The 24,570-nt window shown below is 52.0% G+C and overlaps 1 protein-coding gene across 1 annotated transcript in view; it reads right to left on the reverse strand.

The window, feature by feature from the left end:
- GRIK3 (glutamate ionotropic receptor kainate type subunit 3) overlaps positions 1–24,570 on the reverse strand; it is a 38,028-nt gene that overhangs the window by 6,097 nt on the left and 7,361 nt on the right. Inside the window, exons 4-8 of the mRNA XM_039381583.1 lie at positions 22,593–22,706; positions 18,947–19,150; positions 11,451–11,674; positions 7,204–7,322; positions 5,180–5,397 (exon numbers count right to left, since the gene is read on the reverse strand). Of these exons, the coding sequence (XP_039237517.1) occupies positions 5,180–5,397; positions 7,204–7,322; positions 11,451–11,674; positions 18,947–19,150; positions 22,593–22,706 (879 nt within the window). The remainder of the gene's footprint in view (positions 1–5,179; positions 5,398–7,203; positions 7,323–11,450; positions 11,675–18,946; positions 19,151–22,592; positions 22,707–24,570) is intronic.

Below are 24,570 nucleotides of genomic sequence, written 5' to 3' on the forward strand. Positions count from 1 at the left end.
GCCAGCAGCAGATCTGCTGAAATGTATAAGTGTCCTAAAAAGGATTTCTTTACCCTTTAACATTTCTGCATGGTTTTCTCTGCCACACATATTCTATGATATTTTTGTCTTTCCTCAAGCATGGCAAGGAAATATGTCTCCTCTGAGATATGTGCAACTGCCAAACAGATTTAACGTAACCACGTAAACAGAGGCACAGAGATACTCAAGATTGTCTTACGGCTAAAAATAAACATGGATATTCTTTCACTATCAGCAGGCATTCTGTTGCAAAGATGGGGAATATGTTTTCTATCTTGCTATTCATGTGAATGTTGTTTTTTTCTTTTACAAAATGTGTTGGGTGAGAAGAAATATGGTTATTTTACATCTTGCCATAACATTTGAAATGTACCATTTATCTATGAGCACCTTCTGAGTTGTCTCTGCCACTTGTCACAGAAGTCATAGAATCCCAGAATGGTTTGGGTTGGGAGAAACTCATCCAGTTCCACCCCCATGGGCAGGGACACCTTCCACTAGCCCAGCTGCTGGTCAGAAGTGGCTTTAGTTTTGGCAGATTCCCTGGACAGGCAGAGCAGTTCCCTCCTGCTGTGCCCCTTTGCTGTCCCTCAGATCCGCTCTGTTCCTCCAGGAACAGCACCTGGATATCAAAGCCCGTGTTCCACTGCTGCCTCCTCCTTCATGCACCGTTCTGCTTTTCTGCCCAGTTCCTTGTTTTTCCTCTTTTTGCCTTTTCATTTCATCAGAGGCAGCTTAGTCAGCCAGACCTGCTCCTCCACCACGCTCCTGGTCGAGGCTGGAGCTGGCTGGTGAGTTGGAGGGCTGGGAAGTCCCTGTGCTGTGCCCTGGACAAGGGCAGCTGCTCAGCAGCCACAGCGACTCAGCTGTTCTCCCTGCAGGTCTCTGTCCTTCCGTGAGGAAGCAGGAGATGGAGCCCCAGTCCAGCCCAACTGCTGCTGCCACAGCTCCTCCTCATTTTATCAGTATCACCCAAAATGTGCCAGCATAGGCTCTTCTGATGAAACCACTATAATTCACAGTGCATTATCTGAAAGTCCCTCATAATGCTTTGTATTCCAAATGCCTTGCCCAGCCACTTCCTTTTTCCCAGCGAGTTTAGCAAAAGTTAAACAAAAGCTCAGGGGGGTGCAGTGCAGTTCAAGCAAAGGCCGTTCCCCTGCCTTTAACCCCGCGGGCCCCTTCTCCTCTCCAAAATGCCCACGGGCTCATTTCTCCTCCATTAAAGCTCGTGCTCATTATAATCCACTTGATGAATGTGCAGCAGAGGATGTATCACAGCAAACTTCATTCAAGAGGCAGGATAATCTCCCTCACTTGAAAATCTGGACCGGTGCCTGTAAGGTAGATTTGTGGCATCTATCAAACCTCAAAGAGCAGCAAGAAATGTAGCCTGCAAAAGGATTATTAAATACCTGTGCGTTACAATGGGTAATTGAAATGAATCTGGTGCTCGGCTGGCTGATAAGGACCTGTTTAACATTTATATAGTTCAAATCAGAGGCCTCTGGGTTTCCTGGCTCTCCCTTTGCCACCTTCTCTTCCTGCTTTTAATGCTCCTTAGGTGTTGACACAGAGCTCTTAACATCAGTGTTCTCCCAGTTTAGAGCATAGAGCAAAATAAACAGGCAAAAAATCAATAGGCTGCATTTAGTGAAGCAAATGGGACTTGCATGAGGCACTGGAGCTCTTCAGGCAACTGAAATTCTATGGAAGAGAAAAACCACTTTTCTCTTCTCCTCTTAAATCACCGCTCCTGACCAGCTTGAAAGGACTTGATTGTGTTTGGGAATGCCAGGAAGAGCCCAGATTTCTCCAAGAAGAGTCCAGCTACTTCGAGTCCAGCTCTGAGCATCCCCAGGGCCGAGCACCCCTCCAGCTGGGGCTCCCCTGGGTCAGGGCTGGCCACGAGGATGGAGCTGCTGGTCACTGCTCCCTCCTGCCAAAGGAACAGCCGGGACAGACCTCTGGACACAGGGCCTGGCTGTGCCTCATCCTGCTCACCCCTCTCCCTCCTGCCAGTGGAGCTCTCCTCGATTTGTTCGCGGTAAATAACACCAGGATCTGCTCTGCTGTGCTCTGCATCCCAATCAGCCCGGGTTGGTGCTAAATGAGATGTGTGAGAGCCGAGCACCAGCCCCTCCGATCGCAGCGGCACCGACGGCGCCTCCGACTTCATTCTTCAGAGTCACAGCTCAGGAGCCACCTTCAATAACCAGTGCTGCAGGGCCAGTCACCCACAGCAATTAATGGAATCGTTTAGAGGAGCCCCCACGAGGCACCTTGCCAAGACATATACGCTTTTTTATCAGCCAAATTGGCAAGAAAGGAACTATCAGGCTTAAGATTTTCAATTCCAGCCTGTATGAAAAAATAAATTGATTTTCACCAACTGAAGATACTCTCACTCTTGAGGATTGAACGTGTACAAGTGAGTCTCTGTGTACACACACACCCCCGGGTTCCAGACTGCACGTGAGACCCGTCGTAGTTCGGAGCAGCAGCATCCTCTGTGGGATGGGAAGGATTTCTGGCATGAGTTATAATGAACTTGAGATGCTATTCCTAAATTAATTGATCCGTGTTTATTCCTGTAACTCAGTCTGCATTGCCAGGGAATAAATAGCTTCTCAAAAGTTCTTTTCATGAAGTCAAAATCTGCCAATACGGTTGGTAAAACTTCTGCTTCCCGTCTGCCGTGGCCAGGTAGCTGGGCTGCCCAGGGAGAACCTTTGTGGGAGCAGGATCCCCCACCATGGAGATGCCCCAGGGGTGTCTCTTGGCTCTGCTCCATCAGGACCTTCTGTAATGTCCCTGGTGAGCTCTGCACAAACCCTCAGGCAGCCTGAACACAGAACTGGTCAGTGCTTTGGGAACCACCTCAGGGAACAGCGTGCAAGCGTCTGCCTTCCTCTTCCTCCTGCTCTCCACTGCTCCCCGAGCTCAGCTCCCGGGATGGTGCTCTCCTCCTGCAGCCCGAGGTGCCACAGGGCCTGGCTGTGCTCGGGGTCATGTGGGAGTTTGCAGCTGGTTTAACAGGAGCAGTGCAGGAGCGAGTTCCTGACGTGTGGGAAGGAGCCAGGCAGCAGTTTGTGCCGAGTCCTGGTGATAATCCACGGAGCAGGATTACTGGTGTGCTGCCCTCAGCCTCTGTCCCGGCAGTGCCGGTGTGCTCGGAGCTGCTCCGTCCCCAGGGCCTCTCCAGGAGCTGTGGTGCACAGGAGCCAGCAGGGCTGTGTCTGGGGTGCCCCCCTTCAGCAGAGGAAGGGCAGGGAAGCCACGAGCCCTTTGCTGTTCCTCCAGTGCCACCCATCCGAGGGAATGCGGATCCTCAGCGCTCGTCCCCCGGAGCTTTGTGCTGTGTGACAGGTGTCCCCGAGGAGGGGGCACTGCCACCGTGGCTGTGGGAATTGCCCAGGCACTGACAGAGACCGTCCTGGGGGTGGGAGAAATCCTGGCTCTCCTGTGCCCCTCTGGACATGAAGGGCAAGCGAGCAGAACATCCCACACAGGTGCTCCCACTGCTCTAGTAATGGAAACGCTTGTCAGAGGGGACATCCCTGAGGATTCATCTCCATACAACAGTGATAATAAAATACACTGCATCAATAAACCCTGCCAGGGCCATTGGAAGCCTGAAGTATGATTCTGATGGATAATGATATGAAGCAATAAATATACTGTGTCCTGATGATTGTTAAAAGAGACAGTTTCCTTTTATTCCCGTATAAAACTCGTCTTGGAAAGCGCAGTTAAAGCACACAGTTACAGCCTGTCTTTCCCTGCTGGCTCTTCCAGGTTTATATGGCTCTGGAAGGTACCACTGTGCATCTGGCCCGTGCCACAGACAGAAGCCATGGACCAGCTCCATGGCAGGAGGCAAATGGGCCCTCAGTAGCAAGTGGGCATTCCCAGAATTCGTTAAAGGACAAAGCAAACTCCCAACCAACCTCTGCTGCTGCCTGTCACAGTAAGGGTGGAGATTCAGGAAGGGCAGTGGCTCCTCAGCAGGGTCAGAGCCCAGAGAAGTTGTGGGACAAGGAGGTTCTTTGTAATTAAAACCCAGCACATTGGCTTCCTCTAATGAGTCTTGCCAATTAAACTGGGGAGGCCTCCTCAAGCTGTGGCACCCTGTGCCTGCTCCAACACTGCAGCACCAGGTCCAACCTGCCTGGTGAAGCCTGGACTGTGCTTGTCACATATTTCCTTCTGCATTAGGGGGATGAGGGGGAAGGAGTGTTTCCCAGTGGAGGTGTGCTGGAGCCAGTCTCATTCCTGAGCCAAGGGCTGGAATCTGCCCATGCTCCTCTTGCCTTGCCAGGGTGATAATTCCTTAATCACCCCTCGTTTCTATCCCTTTTTTCTCTCTCTTGTTTTAAGTGGGTTTTTACAGGCCAGCAGTGGTTTTAAAGGTCTTTTTACACCTCTCAGTTTCTTTCCATTTTTGAGGCAACAGTGGAATCTGACTGACTTCTGAATTTAATTAGGCTTTAAATAGAAGAAGTTAATGCAATTTGATTGTGATGTACTGGTGGTGTTACCTTGCCCTGGATCTCAGAGGTTAATAAAACTGGACTGCATTGATATGAATAACTGAAGGACAAGAAAGATATTTCAGCTGTAAAAAGTACTGGTCAGGGAGGGCACTTTGCAACATCTGTCCAGCTGCAGGTTCCATTTGTGCTCCTCTGTCCCTGAGGGCTGGCTGGGTCAGCCTCGGGGCTCCCTGGGGCTGTGCTGGCAGAGGCATGGAAGGAGCTGGATGCATCAGGTGTGGAGATTGGGAAGATGCTTTAGGGAATGTAAGATTTTTCTGTAGGGCTTTAATACAAACCACACCTGTCCCGTTGTGCCTGGCACGTGCTTTGTTTGAGGGTGTCTGAGCCAATACTGGATACAGCCTCCAAAGCTGTAAAATCAGTGTCATTTTCTAACTGTGACTTCAGTTGGCAGCAGGGAGGGAGGATTTAGCCTTGGTGGGACTCAGGAAGGCTGCACTGTCAGTCTGCACGAGATGTGAGACTGAAAGAACCCGCCTGTGAGGAGCAGCAGTGGTGGCCTGGGAGGCTTTGTGTCTTTGGATCTTTGTTCTCACTCCCGTTGGCCTCAGCGTGGTGCATCTCTGCCTGGAAGGTGGAAAGCCTCTGCCTGGTCTCACCTTGAAGAAGGTCATGGTAGCTCCATCCTTCACTGCTCCGTACTCTATTTTTGTCTGCTTTGCCAAGTCATCTGCCGAGTCGATGGGGGACTCCATCCTCTCCACCGTCAGGAAGGCGGCGAGGTTGGCCGTGTAGGACGAGATGATAATTAGGGTGAAGAACCACCATATGCCACCAATGATCCGTGTAGACAGGGCCTTGGGCATCAGCTCCGAGCCTGGGGCGGGACGGGGGGGGCAGGGAGGAAACAGAGGCCCCGTTTTATACATACGTATGGACATTATATTTGTACATATATATATATATATGTAGGATTAAGTTTCACTGTCAAAACTGTAACAGCTATGCAATTAAAGCCAACTGGTTTTGAGGCAGATTACCCAGACATCTTGCATGCGAGGACATCAGTGGGGTTTTTGTAGCATTTGCAGAAAAACCCTCTCCCTCGATTGCTGACCTTGGGTACAGTGCCCAATTTACAGGAAACATCCAAACTGAAGTAATTAACTGGGCTGCTTTTATGAGATTTAAATAGCAAGCTATTTATGAACTTTTATGAGTGTTTTGTTCTGCCATTTAAAAAGTGCTTTGCTTTTATATGGATTATTTTCAAAGGGCTCACTCTGGGGAGTGTGTTCAAATACACAAGTTTGAAAAAAAATCAAACAGCCAGAGAAAGGAACTATCAGGGTCCAGGGCTTTGAATGCCAGTTAGAAGTGGGGAAGCAGGAGATGTTACAGCATAAAAGGTGTGGTGGGTCTGGAGTGACTTTTATTGAGCAGACACGAAGGGCTAAATGGGATGTGCTATTTTTGTAATGGCCCCAAACACCTTTTAAAGCCAGGCAAGAGCTTTGGGTTTGAAACAGCTGCGCTCAGAGGATTTATCAGCCTGGAATGTGCAACAAAGATTGGGCTTTGCAAAGCAATTTTAGGCAGTGTGGCATCAAAGCAGAGCTTGGGGTGTAGCTTTGCTCCCATCTGAGTGCAGCAAGGAGGCACCAGGAAGAGGAGGAGCCCTGGATATTGAGGATGCTTTGGTTCTCCTCAAGATCCTGCTCCTTCCCCGTTCCATCTCCTGCCCTTTGATGCATTGGATGCTGTGACATCAGTCCGGCTTTGAAATATTTTTCTTCTTAGATGCAGAATTGAGTTAAAAAGAATACAGCTCTTTTCATTTATCAGCATCTGATAAGGGGATGATTCATCCTGCTAAACCATCTTGCTGGGAACTGTCACAGTCCACGAGGGCAGCCGAGATCCAGGAGGAATCTCTATTACAGGCAGGAGCTCTGTGCCTGCACCGAGCCAGTGCTGTGCTGCTTTTGCTCTCTGGGCATAACTACTGGTACACGGTAAATTAAAGTGTGACAAATGTTTGACATTTCCACTTATTTCTATTCCTGGATTTTCTGCAATTAGATCACAGCTGAATTTCGTTCCTTATTCAGAGCTGCTCCCAAGCTCCCCCCCGCTGCCTTCTGAACAGATTTACTCTATGCATTCCATCTCTCTGTTCCCTTTGCTCTATTCCGTGCATGCACACGAGTGTAATCCCATCCATATCCCATTCCCAGGGCCCTGTCATGGGAGTGTCTCACACCAGGCACACTGAAACAGTCCCCTCACGCAGTGGCTGCCGGGCAGGGGCTCCCGGGGAGCTCCTCACCAGGAGCTTCAGGCCACTTCACACTGCTCAGAATGACCAGGGCAGGGAAAAAATGGGGACAGAGCAGAGGGCCAGACACCCTGTCTGCTGGGAAAGTTGATTTAGAGCAGAGCGAGCCAGGGCAGAGATCCTGAAATGGAACAAAGGGTTCGAATTAACAGAAATAGGAATTTACAGATCTGTGGGATGTGGCTGAGTTGGGTGAATGAGGCAGCTGAGGGACAGGAAGGCAGGGTTCCCCCTCAGGGCATGGTGGTGGGTGCTCAGAGGTTGCAAACAAACCAAATTTTCAATTGAAAAAGCCACACTGGCAGTGGGTGCTGGGCAGGGAGTGGGCAGGGGGTGCTGCCCTACCTTGCTGCATCAGCGCTCCCATCCCGAACCAGAAGCTGTTGAGGAGGGTGAAGTTGTTCTCCACGATGTCCGAGCCCGGGTTGCAGGGATGGGCATCGTACCACTCGTAGGGGCTGAACCTGCAGCACAGGGAGAGAGTGTTGGTCGGGGTGTGGTGGGACAGGATCCTAAAGGAGCAGGAGATAAAGGGCCTCAGTGCCTCTGGTGCTGCCGGGCAGGGGCTGCTGACCCCCTGGCAGGAGGCCTGTGAGAGATTCTGACTGCAGAGGTGTCTGGGACAAACGGTGGTATTTCAGGGATTCTCCCAGCAGTGCATGTGGGAACTGGAGTGGGATTCAAGTTAGTGAGAAGCAGAACTGTCCACCGTCCTGACAGGCAGGAATTCTGCCCAGTCAGGGCACCAGCAGAACAGTGGAATTTGGTGCAGGTTCCCTGTGGATTGCTGTGACACTTGGCCCTGTAGCAGGTGGTGGGAGAAACTTATTCCCTGCAGGGATGTATTTCCGTGGATGGCCCTGCAGTTCTTGAGCAAAAATGAGATAATTTCCTGTGAACATCTCTGCAAATCCTGCCCAGGATTGGCAGGAAAGCACTGCTGGGAATGAGCTCGTTTAGCCAGGATCTGGGGAGGATGCTCAACAGGAGAGACGTTAATATTTTTAGAGCTGTTTATTTACATTTTCTGAGAGTCCCAAATTTTGCAGAGATTAAATTAAAAACATAATTGGTATAATTGCTTTTGAACCAGGCATTAATTATCATCTCCGCTTCCTTCTGGAATCCCTGGAGATTCACAACAGCCCCTTCTCAGAGCCCAGCCCACAGCCTGTGTCAGGAGATGTTTCCCTCTGTAATTCTCCACCAGATGTGCCACCACCCAAGGAGACAGTTTGTGGCTCCCTTCCAGGGGTGCCCTCGCTCACAGAGCTGGATGTGTTTGGAGAGAAGGGCCCCAGCTCTGTGCCAGGTCCCTGCTGGCACTGAAGCCTGCCCCTGGCACACGTGGGTGCAGAGCTGGAATCCTGTCCTGTGGCCGGAGCAGGGCCAGGCACAGGAGGGTCCAGGGGATGGACCATCCCGGGGGATGGACCAGGCTCTGCTCGTGCCTTTGGAAAGGGTCACCCTGGGCTCAGCTGTCCCACTTTCTGCTCCTGTTTTCCACGTGCGATGTACAGTTCAACAGCCTCTCCTCTGCTCTGGGTTATCTCACCTCCTGCAGCGGGGCCGTTCCCTGCCCTGGGTTGGGGGTGTGGAACCAGAGGTTCTGCTCACCCAGACAGTCCTGCTTGTTCCTTCAGGCAGTGGCTGGGCTGTCCTTGCTGCCCACCCACCTCTGCTTTTTAAATCAGAGGAAATCAGCAAGGAAACAAGAACCAGGCTGAACTCAGACCCAGCTTTACATGCTGCTTATTCCTTGTAACTGGCTATAAATCACACCAGAGGTGGGTAAAGGATGGCACCTCAACCTTTTCTGCTGGATAAAGCCAGAATTCAGGAATTAGATTAAAACTTTCTTGGGCTTCAGTGAAACACTGAAACAGAAAGGGAATGGGTGAGATCAATGAGCCTGGCGAGATGACACGCTGGAGAACTTCAAGGTCTCTGAGCAAAAACCTACTGGTGCTGCTCAAATGACAGAGAAATATTCAGAAATCTGCAGAGCAGCGAGAGTCTGAGCAGTGAAGCCATTAGTGGAGGCAAGAGGTAACGAAGGAAGGAGGGAGAGGAGCTCACTGACCCCGTGCAGCCGGAGCCACAGTCCGTGGGGAGCTCAGGATGCTCCATGGAGGGATTCCCTTGCCCGCAGGTGCCCAGTGGGCTCAGAGGAGTGTTCCATCCAAAACTGTGATTGTTTCCCTTGTGATTGTTGGCCTTTTTTGGCAGGGAAATGCAGACATTTCAAAGAAGTTTTAAAGTCCTAACGCAGAATACTTTTGAGTCTAAATTGCATCTCCAGAGAAATTTGCTGTGGGTGACCCAGCCCTCAGTGCAATGAGGAGGGATAATGAACCCACTGCCCCGTTGTGCACCCGAGGGGATTGCTGTCACTCAGGGGCTGTGGGAGCCTGAGGGCAGGGGGCAGTTCAGGGCACAGCCCACCCCGAGGGTCACAGACACATCCCCCTCCTCAACCTTGGGGAGTGTTGAGGCTCTTGAGGGCTGGGGGTTGGGAGCAAGGGCTCCATCAATAAAGGACTGAAAGACTGATTAAAAGGAGAAATGGATCCAATCCATCCTTTGCCTGCCTCTAAATAGTCCCCGGATCGGTTTTAAGTGGCATTGACCAATGGCTGTGGCAGGAGCAGAGGACTCTGGTGCCTGGTTCTGGAGACTCATGGCTTTGAATTAAGGCTTTGCTGTTTTGATTGTGGTTTCTTTCTGAGAATTGAATTCCAGAGGCCTTGCTGGGGTCAAAGGCAGATATTGTTTCCATTACTTCTGAATGCAGTAAATATTTTCCCTGTGAAATCTCTTGCTTTCCATCTCTATGTGTTAAAAGATCATTCCTGCAGAACCTTAATTACCCTGAATACTTGGTGTTCTTTGAAAGAAAGATGACAGAAGAAATGTCAGGAACAAAACATGTGAAAAATAAACAGTAATCACAATATTTTATGTGTTGAATTTCAGCCAAAAATGGCCTGATAGAGAAAAATTGTAGTATTTTATTGCAATTGATGTGATGCAGGGAGATGCTGGGGCTCATTTCAGAACAAAACCAGAGAAAAAAACATAGTTGTCCAGGTTTTCATCCCTCAGCACCGGCAGAGAGCCAAGGCTGGGCAGAGCCACTGTGCTCAGACAGAGCATCTGGATGTCCCTGTTTGTGCAAGTGGTGTCTCATCAGGGCCTGTCCCAGCATTTCCTTCATCCTTTCCTCAGTATTTGCTGCAGTATTTTATGTGCAGATACAATTTGCACATTTAACATGCTTTGAAAGTGGGGGCTGGACAATTTGGGCTGGATCTGGCCATTATGAGTTGGGAAAAATAAGCTCATGAATATAAAAGTGTGTTTGAATTGCCACTGCAGGCTGCACAGGCAGCCTGGTGCTTGGTGGCACTCAAGGCAGCAGTGCTGTGGGAGCAGAGCCCACCCAGCTGTGTCCTGCCCAGGGACAGACAGCCAGGGGCTTTCTGCCACTCTTCCCAGGACTTCTCCTGCTCGTAATTGCCTTGGGTCCATTTTCCCAGATGAGAATCTTTTCTTGCTGAGAACAGCTGGTTCTCTCTGGCACAAAGCAGAACCACTGAGAGCCTCACCCTGCCCCACTGGAGCCCCCACAGTCTTCCCAGGGGTTTCAGCTGGTGGCAGGGAGGGTTCTGAAGGCCCCACTGGTATCAGTTGGATGGGCAGTAGTGAGAGATGAGTGTCTGACTGCAGGCTGGGCTGAGGAGTCTTCCCTGGACGTGGTGTGTATGCACAATATTCCATGGAGGGCTGTGTGTGGCCAGGGAGGGCGGCTGCCCCAGGAGGGGGAGAGTGCCTTGTTCTGGTTTAAAAGGTGGGATCACGGATTGAGAGCATCCCTGGACTGTGTCTCATCAAAGGCTCTGTGGAATTAACAACACATGCAAATATATGCAAATTCTGATTTTAAATATAGAGGATTTAAACATGCTAATTAGATGCATATTAATGTTGTAAACAGACACATTGTCAGATCTGTGGCGATGGCTTCTCCAGTCTTTTGATAGGGGAGGGTTTGCTGGAGCTTTGCTGGTGGAGGGATCAGAGCCAGGAGCAGCAAACGGTGTGGGAGATGGAGCTCTGTGTCCAGGAGCCAGGAGGGTGTGGGAGATGGGGGCTGTGTCCAGGAGCCAGGAGAGTGTGGGAGATGGGGGCTGTGTCCAGGAGCCAGGAGGGTGTGGGAGATGGGGGCTGTGTCCAGGAGCCAGGAGGGTGTGGGAGATGGGGGCTGTGTCCAGGAGCCAGGAGGTTGTGGGAGATGGAGCTCTGTGTCCAGGAGCCAGGAGGGTGTGGGAGATGGGGGCTGTGTCCAGGAGCCAGGAGAGGCTGGGGAGGGGTGTGAGCACTGACCGAACAGGACATGAATGGAGAATGACACAGAGCAGGAAAATTACCCTTCACATACCGGGGAGGGGCTGATGAGATGGAAAGGCAGCAAAATTTCCAAAATCATGAAAGAAAGTGCATTTTAAAATTCTTTCCTCCTGGCAGTGTGTGAGAGCAAGCAGCCCCTGAGGGGATCCCAGTGGTGACACGGGTTTGGTGTGTCCCCTTACCTGGCTATGACAAAGAGCACACAGCTGACCCCCAGGTAGGCGAGCAGGATGTACATCCAGATGTCGGGAGAGAGGGGGTTGAGGAAGGAGAACACGCTGGGGTTGGTCCCGTTGGGTTTCCGGTACAGGATGCTGACCCCCAGGGTCATGAAGGGCTTGGAGAAGTCGATGGCTTTCTCCCGGACGTGGGTGATGGTGAGAGGAGCCACGGCCAGGTCAGCTTTCTGTGAGCAGCACAGAGGGAGGGGACAGGGCGAGAAGGAAAGGAGGAGTTAGAAGCTGAGGTGTTTCCATCTCCTCAGAGATACAGCCCTCACACAGCAGAAATGGGCCAAAAAGTGCCCCAAGTGCAGCCTTGGGGTTCCCCCCTCCTGTTGCACTTGGGGCCATGTGCGCTGTGAAATACAGATGTGGGGTGTATGATTTGTGCTGTGAAACAGTGCAGCCAAAGGGAGGTGTGACAGCCTCTGCAGCTCTGCTAAACTGGTCAGAAAAATTCGATTTTGTGGTGTTACAGTGTCAGTGACCCTCGCTGTGCTGCTCCTCACTCTAAGCAGAGAGCAGCTGTGTGTAAACCCGCCCTGGCAGGGGTGGGTTGTTGTTGTTGTCCTTCCTTTCATGCTGCTTTACTGATTTCTGTGCTAATTCAGCGACTGACCACATACACCCTATTGGTTCAGAGCTGTGTTCATTCCTCTCACTGAATATTCACCCAGGCTCTTCAAAAAGCCACAAGAAAATACATCCAAGGCTTTCTCAATGTCACCCGCCTTGCCTGGGCTTTGCAAGCCACTCTTTGGGACTGTGGACTTCCGAGGAAATGCAGGCACATAAATTATAGCTCTGAAGTTGAGCAGAACCTCCCCCCGTGCCAGGAGCTCGTGCGAGATTTATTTAACATCTGGTTCTGAAAATTAAAATTCCGAATTACCCATGAGTGATAATTACCTAGAGATGGAGTGAATTTGTCATTACTCACAAAGTGTAAATCAATATTAGCTGGAACATGCTTTGCTCCAGCAGGAACTGGGGGTTCACTGTAGGAACTGGAGCAGATCCCTGGCCTGTGCTGGGGGGGAAGCTCAGGTTAATGGTCTCGTTTGGCCTTCCAAATCTGTGATGAAAGTCAGTGGAATATTTTTAAATAGAGGAATGTGGGCCTTTTACTCTAAGAAGAGTCTCCACAAGAGCTGTTGTCCATTACCCAGGGGTGTGTGTGTGTGAAAGGGATCCCCTCTCCAACGAGTGCAGCCTCAGAGGGCCTGAACAGAAGAGCTTCAGGAATTCTGTAACGAGGGTAAAAGGGATGTATTTTGTTCTAACGTGGTTCTCCAGCTACGCCCTGGTTGGTTCCCTTTCCTTCTCACTTTCCAAATGGAAATAGGTTTTTAAACCACCTTGATGCAGAAACAGCCCATTTCAGTCACTGGCACTTGTCAAAACTTGGGGAAAATGGGAACAATATTTTCCAGGTGAGCCTGCTGTGCCACCTGTGGTTGTGGTGACATGGGTGGAGGCTGAAGGACAGGGGTTTGGAAGTGGACAGGCAGTGGTGGCTGCTCAGCCTGAGGTGGGAACGTTCTGCGTCCTTGGGACCGTCCTGGCTGCTCCCCCAACCTCACAGCACACCTGGGAATTTTGGCTTAGTGCTCCCCACAGTCACAAGGCAGAAATGCAAAAGAAATGCAGCGTTTTCCCTCCTCCATCACTTCTGTGTGGGTGTCCTGACTCACCAGGGAAAAGCGAAGGAGATGTTGAAGGATTTGGCTCCGAGTTTTTCTGAAGGAGGGAACAAACGAGCAGTTCTGTGGCCAGAGCTCGCTGGCCAAGGGACGGGCTGAAGGATCCTCAGCCAAATTTGTCACAATGGTACAGTGAGCAAAGGAACAGCCTGGAGTTTGTGCTTTGCCACGGAAAATGAAGAGAGAGAAATCTGCATGGACACCCGGGCATCCAACTGCTTTTAGTGCAGAAATAAAATTTTACTGTGTCATTCCATCGGTTCCTGAGCTGTGCTCCCAGCCCGTGTCCTTGCAGGGAATGTCACACGCAGGCAGGATGGAGCATGGATTTGGGAGCCCGGGCTGGGGTGTGTCCTGAGCAATTAGAGGCAGTGCAGGGCTGCAGTTCCATATCCTTTTTATCAATGCAGATCTTTCTGAAGGTGGCCTCTAATTAAAGGTTTGCTGACGGAGAGGATCTAAATCAAACCCACCGAGGATGAAGCTTTGATTTGTCGTGCTCTGACGTTCCAAACCGGGCAGTCAATTACCAGGCTCTGGCTGCTTCCTTCACTCAGCCCTGACTCTTGTGCTGTTGCACAGTCAGGTGGATTTTATTGAAAATGAGGAATTAGAGCAAGTGCCAGTGGCTTAAAGGCCCTTGTCCAGCAAAACCACTTAAGCCCATGCCTCTCTTTTCCTGGAGCTTGCACACCTTCCAGGCGCTGTACATGTTCTTAAGTGTTCTGCTGAATTGAGGCCAAAAAGATGAATTTTGCCGAGGCAGCTACACACCAAATGCAGACACTTCTCCAGCACACCTCGAAGGGTTTGGATCTCCTCATTCCCCCAGTTACAGCATTTTCACTTGGCTGGAACGGCTGCGGGTTCACCGGGCGTTCAGCACAGGGACAGTCACATTCGCTGCAGAGATATTTGGCTTTTATCAGAAAATGCCAAACCTTATCTCCAAGTTCTCAGCTATCAGGGGGATGTGGCCTGTGGGTCAGAAGAGCTCTTGCACAGCCATGGTCACTGTGGGAATCCTGCAGTGCCCGACCTCGGCCGGAGCCGGGCCGGGGGTGAGGGCTGGTCATGGCAGAGCCCAACAGTGTGAGCACCCAGACAAATATTTATCCAAGAAAATAAGCTGCCTCTGTGCTTATTTTGCCAACCTGCCTTAGGTATTTACATAAACTAATCATGTGTGTGTTGCCTGAGAGACAGAAATAGTGTGTGTTTTACTGCTTTAATTGTTATCCAGGTGTCTGTCTGGCAGCACCGACACCGTCCTCCCTTGGTCCCTCTTGCCAGTGCTGGGCCTTCTGTGCTGGGTTCCATCTCTGTCCCCTCCCTGCTCTGCTCGCTTGGCTGCTCTGCTCCTGCTCCCTGTGCCCAGATGAGGGGCTGCTGCTGGGGAGGGGTGGGAGTGCTCTGTGGGAGCCCCGAGCCTGCCCGGGGACAGGGGAACACTCCAGGGCAGCAGGGTTGGTGTTAACTGTCTGACTCCTCCGGCTCTTAACGGCTGCTCTGGCAATCTCAGTCCTCATTTAGACATAATTTTTGTCACTGAATTTATTCAATATCACTGGTGAATTAAAAACAGATGTCAGCAGGGAAAACCTTGCTGTGAGCTGAAGAGGAGGAATGAGAGCCATGAAGTCCTGTTTGGACTCTTGTAATCTTCACTTTAAGGAAGTTCTTCAGAGCTGGAGCTGCCATTAATTGTACCTGAGGGATGTGAAGCTGAAAGATCCTGGTGAGAATGGCCATACTGTGAGAGACAAGTCCTATCCTAGGGATTCCTGGCAGATGAACCAGCCAGGGAGGGGCAGGCAGGTCCAGAGACACCTGCAGAGACATGCAGAGAACTCGGGGTCCCAACATCCACTTCAGTGCTTCACCTGATCCCTGAATAGGGCCCAGTTATGAATCCACCCAGTTAACATCTCAGCACAGAAGGAAAAGCTGCTCTGGCTTATTTCCATCCCTTCCCTAATGCTGAGGTCCTGCAGTGTCTAAACAAGAGGTGGAGGGCACCTCATCCAGTGAAATTGTTTTTTCCCCTATTCCTGGCTCCGTGGCTTCCAAACAAAGTCTCAGTTCACGACACTTGAGATGAACCTCCACCAGTGCAGGAGCTGGCAGTGTGCTGCAATATGTATTTCTGCCAGAATCTGCTATCAGTAAATGTCCACTTCTTGTGAAAGTGTTAAATCAACCATCAGGAATCGTCCCTAAGGATGGATATTACATCTCCTCTACAGTTACCATTGGCAGGGATTTCCATTAGAGACCCTGGTATTTTCCATACCTGTTTTATTCCCCCCTGAAGTTTCAGATTGAATGGCAATTTGATGTGCACCGTTTCAGCAGAAGACAAGTTTTATTTGTGAACAAGTTTGTGCAAAATGTCCAGAACAACTCATTCTGCTGGTTTTATGGGATCCTGCCCACAAACAATAAGGGAAGATTTGCAGGCGTTGCTTTGCCAGACAACTGGAATTTATAAATCAGAACGGATGGGCCACGGTGTGCAGTGGAGCTTTGCTTGTATCAGTAATAATTTCTATGAATAAACATCAATAGCAGTTCACTGCTGCTGAAAGGAGGAGGTTTGGCAGTCATCAAGTTCCCTGTTTGTTATGGATAAAGGGCTCGGGAGCTTCTCTGCATCACCTGGGTGCCCCAGACCTGCCTGAATACCCGAGTTCAGCTCTCACGGCCCTTCTGATGAAGGTTTCTCTGCAGGAATGGCCAGAGCGGTGACAATAACCAGCAGACTGGTGAGGGGAGAGGTTAGTTCTCCAGGGAATGGGCTGAACTCCCTCAAAACAGGGATTTTTTTCTGCTGAGGACGAGCAGCAGATGAAAGGCAGCGGGGCAGGGCTGTTGCGTTCAGCTGCACGAGGCACCTGGCAGACAGGGTCGTGCTGTGCCTGCTCTGATTGCTGTTGCTTTTCCTGTTTATGCTTAAGGCCAGACTAGAAACGCAGGGATTTTACAAAGGATCATAGCCCAAGGCATCCCTGCCTGTGGCCAGGCATGTCTGGATCAGAGAGCAGAGGGGAGGGGGGGATGCGTGACTGCGCCAGCCGAGAGCCCTCGCTGTGTAAACACCTCTCCTGCACGGGCCTGATTTACCCCCTGGGAGCCTGATTTACCCCCTGGGTGATAGCACCCACCCCTCAGACACTGCTCTCGTCACCCCCCGGGCTGCCCCTGCCCAGCTCCTCTCGGGTGCCTCTCCCAGCCCAGCCAAGGCCATCCCCAGGGACCGGCTGCCCCTTCCCTGCCCATCTTCTCCAGGTTTCAGCCTCGGATCAGGCTATTCCTGGCATGCAGAATCTGCCACTCCCAGGGCTCCCAGGCTCTCTGAGCAACAACAATCACCATTTTAGCCTCTCATTACACCCCAGGAGGACCCCCTGCTCTGCCCAGGCCCACCCCAGCTCAGCCCACCTGCATCCCAGCAGTCCTGGGGGCTCCATCTCCTGAGTTAAGTGGGTCTTCAGCACAGACTTAATCCTGGCCTGGCTGTTTGGAACTCACAACATCCTACCTGCTTTATTGTCCCACCTGAAGGATCCCCGCTGGTTTATGAGAAGGGGACACTGAACATGGAGGAAAGCCAGCCCAGATAACAAGTTCTCAGTGTGGGCAGCCCTGTTTTCATCACCACAGCTCTATTTGAATGCTGTCTGCAACACTTTTCCTCCTGGGTGTGAAATGAACTTGAACTTGCCCGTTGCAGTGTCCATGGGTTGTTCCTTTCCCCACACCATGGGAAGATGCTGCCGAGGAAGGGCCCATCTGGCTGCAATTTCACTTTTTAAAGCTTTACATAAACACTGCTGTAAAAAGCAATGACATGCAGATCAGGGAACTAATAGCTTCATGTGGGGCCTCAGCAGTGTCATCAGCCCCTGCAGACACATGTCAGCCCCACAGGACAGAGTGCAGAGCTCCACCTCTGTCAGAGGACAGCTTACAGGAAAAGGGGATTTGGTCCTTTCCGGCTGCTCTGTGTTTGTTAATTTGCTTTTTAAATAGTTATCCAAGAAACACCACAGTGCAGGCTGACCGTAAATTTTGTGTCAGTTAATGAGGTTGTTCCCAAACCTTCTGCTTCATTTGGCTGACCACAGCTCTGGGAATGGCTGAAGCCCCCCAGGGCCCTGTGGCATCTTGCAGGACAGTGGAGGTGACACAGTTTGGGCTCAATGACTGTCTGGCTGCTATTCCCTGTATCTTATTTCCTGCTTTAGAGGGATTTGCTCCTTCCAACCCTGGCGCTGCAGCCTCTGCAGTGAGAGCCCCGTCCCTGCTCCGGCAGCGGGTGTGGGGTGGCAGGAGCTGTGTCCCGGGGGCTCTGCCAGGGGCACAGCGGGCACTGGGCGTTGGTTGGGATCTGTGTCACACACATCACCGGGAGCTCAAAGCGCCAGCCCTTCTGCTGGGACACTGTCAGTGTGACAGGCAAGGCTGTTGTGTGAGAGGCTATAAAATCTGTATTTTCAGCTGCATGGAGCTTTCCAGAAGCAGACCCAGCAGGGCAGGTTTGCACAGGCGGTGGGATATTCCCCTGTGAGGCAGAGTGCTGCTCCCCAGGGCTGTCCCCACGTGCCCTTGCCGTGCTCCTGCTCCCCGGGCGAGCGCTGCAGTGCCCGCTGCAAACTGACTGTCACCGTGTCCCTGTGAGGGACATAATCATTATCATCTGCATTTTACAGATGGAGGAAGCATTGCACAGAAGCAACTTGTCCAATGTCATTTAGGGCAGAGGAGGCAGATCCGAAGCCCAGCCCTGCTCCCGAGCCAGCCCCAGCTCTGCACACAGTGACTCACCCAGCAAACACGTTCCTCCCCCAGGAACTGTACCCCATGCTATGGATGGGGGATTATTTTTGGGTCTTTGCTGCCTAGGCCTTGGGCTCAGAACGTAACCAGGAGCTGGAGAGGTGGTCCCAGGGCTGCCCCAGTGGAGCAGGACATTGCCATTCAGGAGGAGAGCACAGTGTTACAGCTCTTGCCCTGCCTGTACTGTGGAGAGGAGAGAAGAATTTTGTCCTCAGCTTTTCTTCCAGAGACCTTCTCTGGGAATCAGATATTCATAAAAACCCCAGCTTTCCTCACCTCCCTAACTGGACTCCTGGGATCACAGGATGTGCTGGAGGCAAGATATCTAATTAGGGAACTGAGCAGGCTCTGGCTGCGAGTGGCGGTTTCAGCCTCGGTTGTGGCGGCTGCGGGAGCGAAGCTGTCCCTGCAGGGTCCCTGCTGCTTAATGGGGTTTTGGAAGTGGCCACAGAAGGGGAAGCACAGCTGCTGTGTGGCAGAGGGAGCTTTGTGTCCCAGGAGACTTCAGAAAATAAGTTGCTTTTATAGAAAATAAAAAATTAAACTGTGCAGTGCACACCTGCTCCTGCAGTCTGGATACCTCCTCTGGACTGGGCTGGCCTGTGTCTGGGACATGCCTGGGGTCCCCAAGCCTCCTCGGTGCTGTGCCCTGGCCCATGTTTGTCCTCGGGAGCCACAGAGCCCATTTCTGAGCAGTGAGAATGGCTGTTTTCAGGAATTCCAAAGGAATGTTTGGAAGAGCCAGACACAAAGATGCTTTCCTGACAGCTGATGTGACATGGAGCCAGGCAGGGTCAGGAGCTCGCTGTGGGTGTCCCGAGCCAGCAAGCAGTGGTCTGTGTCCCACCCCAGCCAGCCAGCCCCGGGGCCAGCCCGGCACAGCCGCCCCTGGCACTGCCCTGGGGCCTCACTCACGTGGTCGATGAGCTCCTTGATCATGCCATTCCACTGCCCCTTCTCGTCCTGCGCCCCGTACTTCCCGTCCTCCACCAGCCGGATCTCGTAGGAGAAGCCCAGGATGATGGCCAGCTCCTTGAGCAGGTCGATGCAGTAGCCCTCGAAGCGGTCGTTCCCAAACAGGGCCGTGTCGGACTTTCGGAACATGACAAAGGGCTCCTCCTGCACCAGGGGAGGCAGAAAGTCCCCATCAGGGTCAGCTGGAGGCAGGGCCACCCCTGTGGGTCAGCCCGAGCCACCGGGCACCAGCTCTTCAGGCAGGGCTGGCACCGTGACATGTCGAGAATAAATTAACTTTGCACAGCACATCAGCTAATTAGCAACCTTGTTTACCCCACAAAATTTAATTTTGTCTCTCTGAGCAGCCAACTGTTTTCCATTTGGTAGGATTTCAGGGAGAAAAATAACCATTTCATGCTCTGAAAATGAAGTGTTAGAAACAGTAAAAGAGGGGGAGGACAAACTCACCCCTGAGTCCTGCACCCAGGAGCTGCAGTGAGCAGGGGGCTGGTGGGTGAAATTTGGGGTGAGGGAGCTGTGCGTGGCTGGGGCCACCCCAAAACATCCCCCATTCAGCTCGTGTTGCTCTGTGCTGGCACCACCTGATGGACACGGGGCCCTGCTGCTGCCCAGGGAAGCTCTGTGCCTCTGCTGCAGGTACAGCTGCCCTGGCAGGGCTGGGGGTGCAGAACCACGGCAGAGCTGAGCCCCAGCACAGGGGAGGCAGAAGTACTCTGTGACCTGTGGGTCTGTCCCCTCCAGCAGGGGCACATGAGGTCACACAGTGAAGTCCAGAGCCCATTGGTGACTCTCAGGCTTGGGCAGCCACCGAGGACGAGGGACACTGGGGAGCCCGAGGGAAAAACGTGTGGAGGACAGATGGAAATGGGAAAGGATGGTGGGCAGCAGGCAAGGGCTGGAAGGCAAGTGGAGGGTGAAGCATCTACAGCAGCGAGACTCAAATCAAGGGCTCCTGCCCTTGCTGGGGGTGGCCAGCACGGGGAGGGCTCGTGCTTTGTGACCAGCCCCTGTGGGATTGCTCAGGGATGGGGGGCTTGAGGAGGTGGGAGGGGAGGTCTGGAGCCCTGGTTAGAGCTGGGCTTGGTGGGGGTGGGCATCCTGCCCAGGGTGTGCTCCAGGGAGGGGCTCAGGGCCCAGAGTGGGACTGTGCCAGCCTGGAGGCTGCTGGTTCTGGTCACCTGCCAGCCCTGCCCTCTGCCCCGGGACCTGTGTGCCCCTGGAGGGGACAGGGGGCCCGTCTGGCCTCGCAGCAGGGTCGGGGGGGACGTGGGAGCTCCTGAACCCCACTTGCAGAGTTCTAAAGCCCGACTGATCTCCTCCCGCGCGTGGAGCTCAGCCTGGCACGCGCAGCTCGGCTCAGTCCCGCTCTCCCCCGCCGCCTCCTCGGCTCTGCTCTGGAATTAGGGCTTTGTTTGGGAATCAGCTGAATCCATGGATCCTGATATAAATACACCGGCTCCAGAGCAGCCATAAAGCACTATTAATTTTGGGAAGCGCTGTAGGGATTACATACATATTTAACAGCCGAAGCACTGAACATTAGGACGCCACTCGCTTCAGTAATGTATCTCCAGGTCTCAAACATTTCCTAGGGGGTAATTCTGAACTCTGTGAACCACTTATTCACGGACTATTTCACAATTTATTACTGAAAATGGCCAGACATCCAATTCACAAGCTCTCTCGGTTTGCTAATCGATTTCTCAGTGAAGGTGCCCTCAATTTCATAACTTCACAGTTCCCATATTGCTTGGGGAGAGCAGTGCTGGCTGCTGGGGTAATATTTCTCTTCCAACAAGTCACTGCAATATGAGCAAAAGGGGAAAAAATAACCTTTCATGCTTTTCCTTTTAGAGGCTCCTCCTATGGCTTTTCTCCCGTCGTTTACAGTAGTGCAGAAGTACAAAGGGGTGTTGCAAATGCAAATAACATTTAGGGTTGTACTTTATATTTTAGACACCAGTGTACAAAATGCAATTACTGCAGAACTCAGGTCTGAGCACGTTCCCTCCTCCTGCAGGCACAGGGATCACAGGGTGGCTGGGGCTCCAGGGTGGGTACCCCATGGCACGTGCCCAGGCCCACAATTAATGGGAACTGGTATCACCCTGTGCCTTATGTAATTTGTACAAGCTCACAGAGCACGGGATGGAAATGCTGCCTGAAAAAAGCATGTCCAGGGCAGATGGCTGACAGTCCCCTCCTGGCCCCATCCATGTGCATTATGGTGTGGCCCTTGAGGTGCAGGGAGTACCACAGCCCAGGCCCAGACCTTTCCACAGCCATGGAAATGTTTCATTGGAACAAATGCCATGTGGTGGATGGGAAGTTTGTTAGGAGGAGTGACTGATTTGCAAGGAGAGCTGCAGCAGCATCTGCCTTTGGCTCACGTTCTGCTTCCACTCTGCTCACCCCTTGCTGAGGGACACAATACCTCTGGTTTCAGCCCTTCTTCTGCCCTGGACCAGGTGTTCCCTTTCTCTGTTCCCCTCTGGGTACTCTCAGTCCTATTCCTTTCACGATACCAATCCCCACTTTATCAGGTCACATCCTCTTGGGAAGGGAAGGACGTTACAAGGGATCACACTGCTCCGGACTGGGGAATGCATTCCCACTGGCTCTGTTCTGTCTGTACCTTTATGTTCCCTGAAAACATGGAACATAAAAGGGCCAGAAAATTTCCCAAGGCAAGCCTGTAACTCAGCCCCATTTTGGGGCAGGTTGGCCAAGGGCTGATGTGTTTTGTTGCTTCCCAGTGACAAACCACGAGCCATGTGGGACCCGATGCCACCAGTCATAATTCATTAGCTGGCCAATAAAACCTCATTGTGATCCAATGCCTGCTGTCAGATCCAATAGTGAGCGGGAGAACAGAATGCAGCACGACGGGGAGAGCGGGGGAGACCCGGCAGTGAGCTGGATATCCCTGATATCCAGGGACAGGGCACCCCAGAGCAGGGACAGGGCACTCTGGTACAGGAACAGGGCACTCCAGAGCAGGGACAGGGCACTCCAGAGCAGGGACAGGGCACTCTGGTACAGGAACAGGGCACTCCAGAGCAGGGACAGGGCACTCTGGTACAGGAACAGGGCACTCCAGAGCAGGGACAGGGCACTCCAGAGCAGGGACAGGGCACCTCAGTGCAGGGACAGGGCACCTCAGTGCAGGGACAGGGCACTCTGGTACAGGGACAGGGCACTCCAGAGCAGGGACAGGGCACCTCAGTGCAGGGACAGGGCACTCTGGTACAGGGACAGGGCACTCCAGAGCAGGGACAGGGCACCTCAGTGCAGGGACAGGGCACCTCAGTGCAGGGACAGGGCACTCTGGTGCAGGGACAGGGCACTCCAGAGCAGGGACAGGGCACTCTGGTGCAGGGACAGGGCACTCCAGAGCAGGGACAGGGCACTCTGGTGCCCAGCTGAGCCCAGCCCTGTCGGGGCCTCTCCCGCAATCTGTGCTGGGGGCTGCGAGTTTTCAGAGGGGTTTTCAGAGGGGTTTTCAGAGGAGTTCTCAGAGGAGTTCTCAGAGGTATGGGGTGTCCCTGAGGGGGAGGACAAGGACAGGAGGGCAGTCTCCTACCAGCACTGTGGTGACAATCAGAGATCTGTTGCTCAGCGAGTCCGTGACGTTCGGGCCTCGTCCTCTGGAGATTTCCGTGATGTTCAAACCGTCGGAAGGGCTCCAGGCTCCCACCTGAAACAAACCAAACCAAGGAGTGAACCCCCTCCTCACCTTCCTCAGTCCCTTTCTCGCATTCCTCGCTTGCTCCCAGCATCCTACTGGCCTGGAAGAGGGAACTTCCTTCTTTCATCTACAGTAAACAGCAGCAAAGCTGGAATTACCATCTTGTCTCACCCAAGAGAACCAACCCTTCAGCTGCAGGTCACTGCAGTGGCACTGGTTCCACAGTCCCCGCACTGCTGCCAGCTCAGGGGCATGGGCAGAGACCAGAGACTGGAATTCTGGGGCTGAATGAATGAACAATTTGCAAAGGCGCTGCATAGAGCAACAGTCAGACCCCACTAAAGAGTCAGATCTGGGCAAGGGTAAAGCACCACAAATCTGAGGTCATTTTCTTTCTTCTCTGTTACCCCACCGCTTTGCTTTGGTGAGGAGGATTAAAAATGACTCAAATAGCTCCACAGATCCCTGGAAGGAGCCATTCCTGCCCTCTCTGCCATCTGTGGGCATTTCTAACACATCCCTTGTCAGGGCCCTGGGCCACCCTTCAGGGAAATGCCTCAGTCCTCAGCAAATCTGGAGGAAGGGATGGCAGCAGCCCTGCCCAGGCATGGCACAGGCACACCAGCTCCATTTCAGGTGCTCTGTTTCTCCCAAGCTGTCAAATTTAATAAATTATTAGACTTTGAAGAAGTCTATTGATCCAGAAATGCCAGACATGTCTCTATTTACCAGAAGTGATCTGGGCAGCGCTAAGCCTGTTAACCTGATCTCTGCAGGTGCAGGGGAGGCTCTGGGACAAACTTTGAAGGCAGGAGTGGATGAAGGACTGTGACGGGGAGAGAAAACGTCAGGAAAGCTGGAGGGACGTGGGGCTGCTGCCAGCAAACAGAGCAGGGTGGCCACGGAGCCAAACTGACAGCGAGAAAAAACCAAACCCCACCTGGAAATGGGAACAGAACGATCCATCTGTAGGGTCAAACTGCGAGGGGGGACGCGCAGAGAAGCCAAAGGCAGCCAGCTCAAACCACCGGGGAGCCAGCAGCTTCCCATCTTTTATTTATTGCTGTTTTTAAGATTCTTCAGCCTCTTCAGCAGTCCAAGGGGAGAACTTGGTTTTACTGCATCCCCAGAAAGAGACTTTGTAATGAGCAATGCTGCCTGGCAAAAAAAAGTGTCATAAATTCTAGAAGAGTTTCCACGAACTTTGTGAAAGGTTTTAAATATTTCAGGTAAAACTGAAGCAATCCCCCATCTCTGCCTTGGATCACACAACAGCTGCAATGTCAAAAAATTATTATTATTGTGAGTAGGAAAGGAGAAGCAAGTCCAAGAGGCCCCAGATTGCTGCAGTGCAGCTCCAGACACCTCTGCCTTGCTACGTTTTCTTTAAGAAAATTAAATACATGGCACTTAAGACTGAATTAATCAGTTTAAGATATTAAAAAAGGGAAGAAAAAGGAAAAAAGTGCATTAAGAGAACTGTGCGAGTCAGATAGTCAAACTACACGTAATTAGGTTTCGTTAATACTCCTGTAATCCCTGGAACATCCAGGAGCTATGAGAGAATCAGGGGTTCAGTCCTAAAGCTCAGCAAACATAAGCTGTGATACATAATGCACAATCCGGGTGGGATTTGTTTGTGGGCTGGTGTTTTGTTAGTTCAGATTAACTATTGACAGAATCCCTGCTCCAACAGAGATTTGACATCGATACTTTAAAACCCCTCTGGAGCTGACAGGAAGCTTTCAGAGAAATAATAGTGGGAGCTGTGAAATCTCTGAATTATTGGAGACAAAAGTTGACGGGGTGTGCAGGGGCCGCGTCGGGGTTTGGCGGCTTCCAGCGGGTTTGGTGTGACACAGATCTGCAGTAA

The sequence above is a fragment of the Pipra filicauda genome, unplaced genomic scaffold, assembly GCF_003945595.2.
Source record: "Pipra filicauda isolate LSUMZ 115617 unplaced genomic scaffold, ASM394559v2 scaffold232_size1229904_pilon, whole genome shotgun sequence".
NCBI classification, from domain to species: domain Eukaryota; kingdom Metazoa; phylum Chordata; class Aves; order Passeriformes; family Pipridae; genus Pipra; species Pipra filicauda.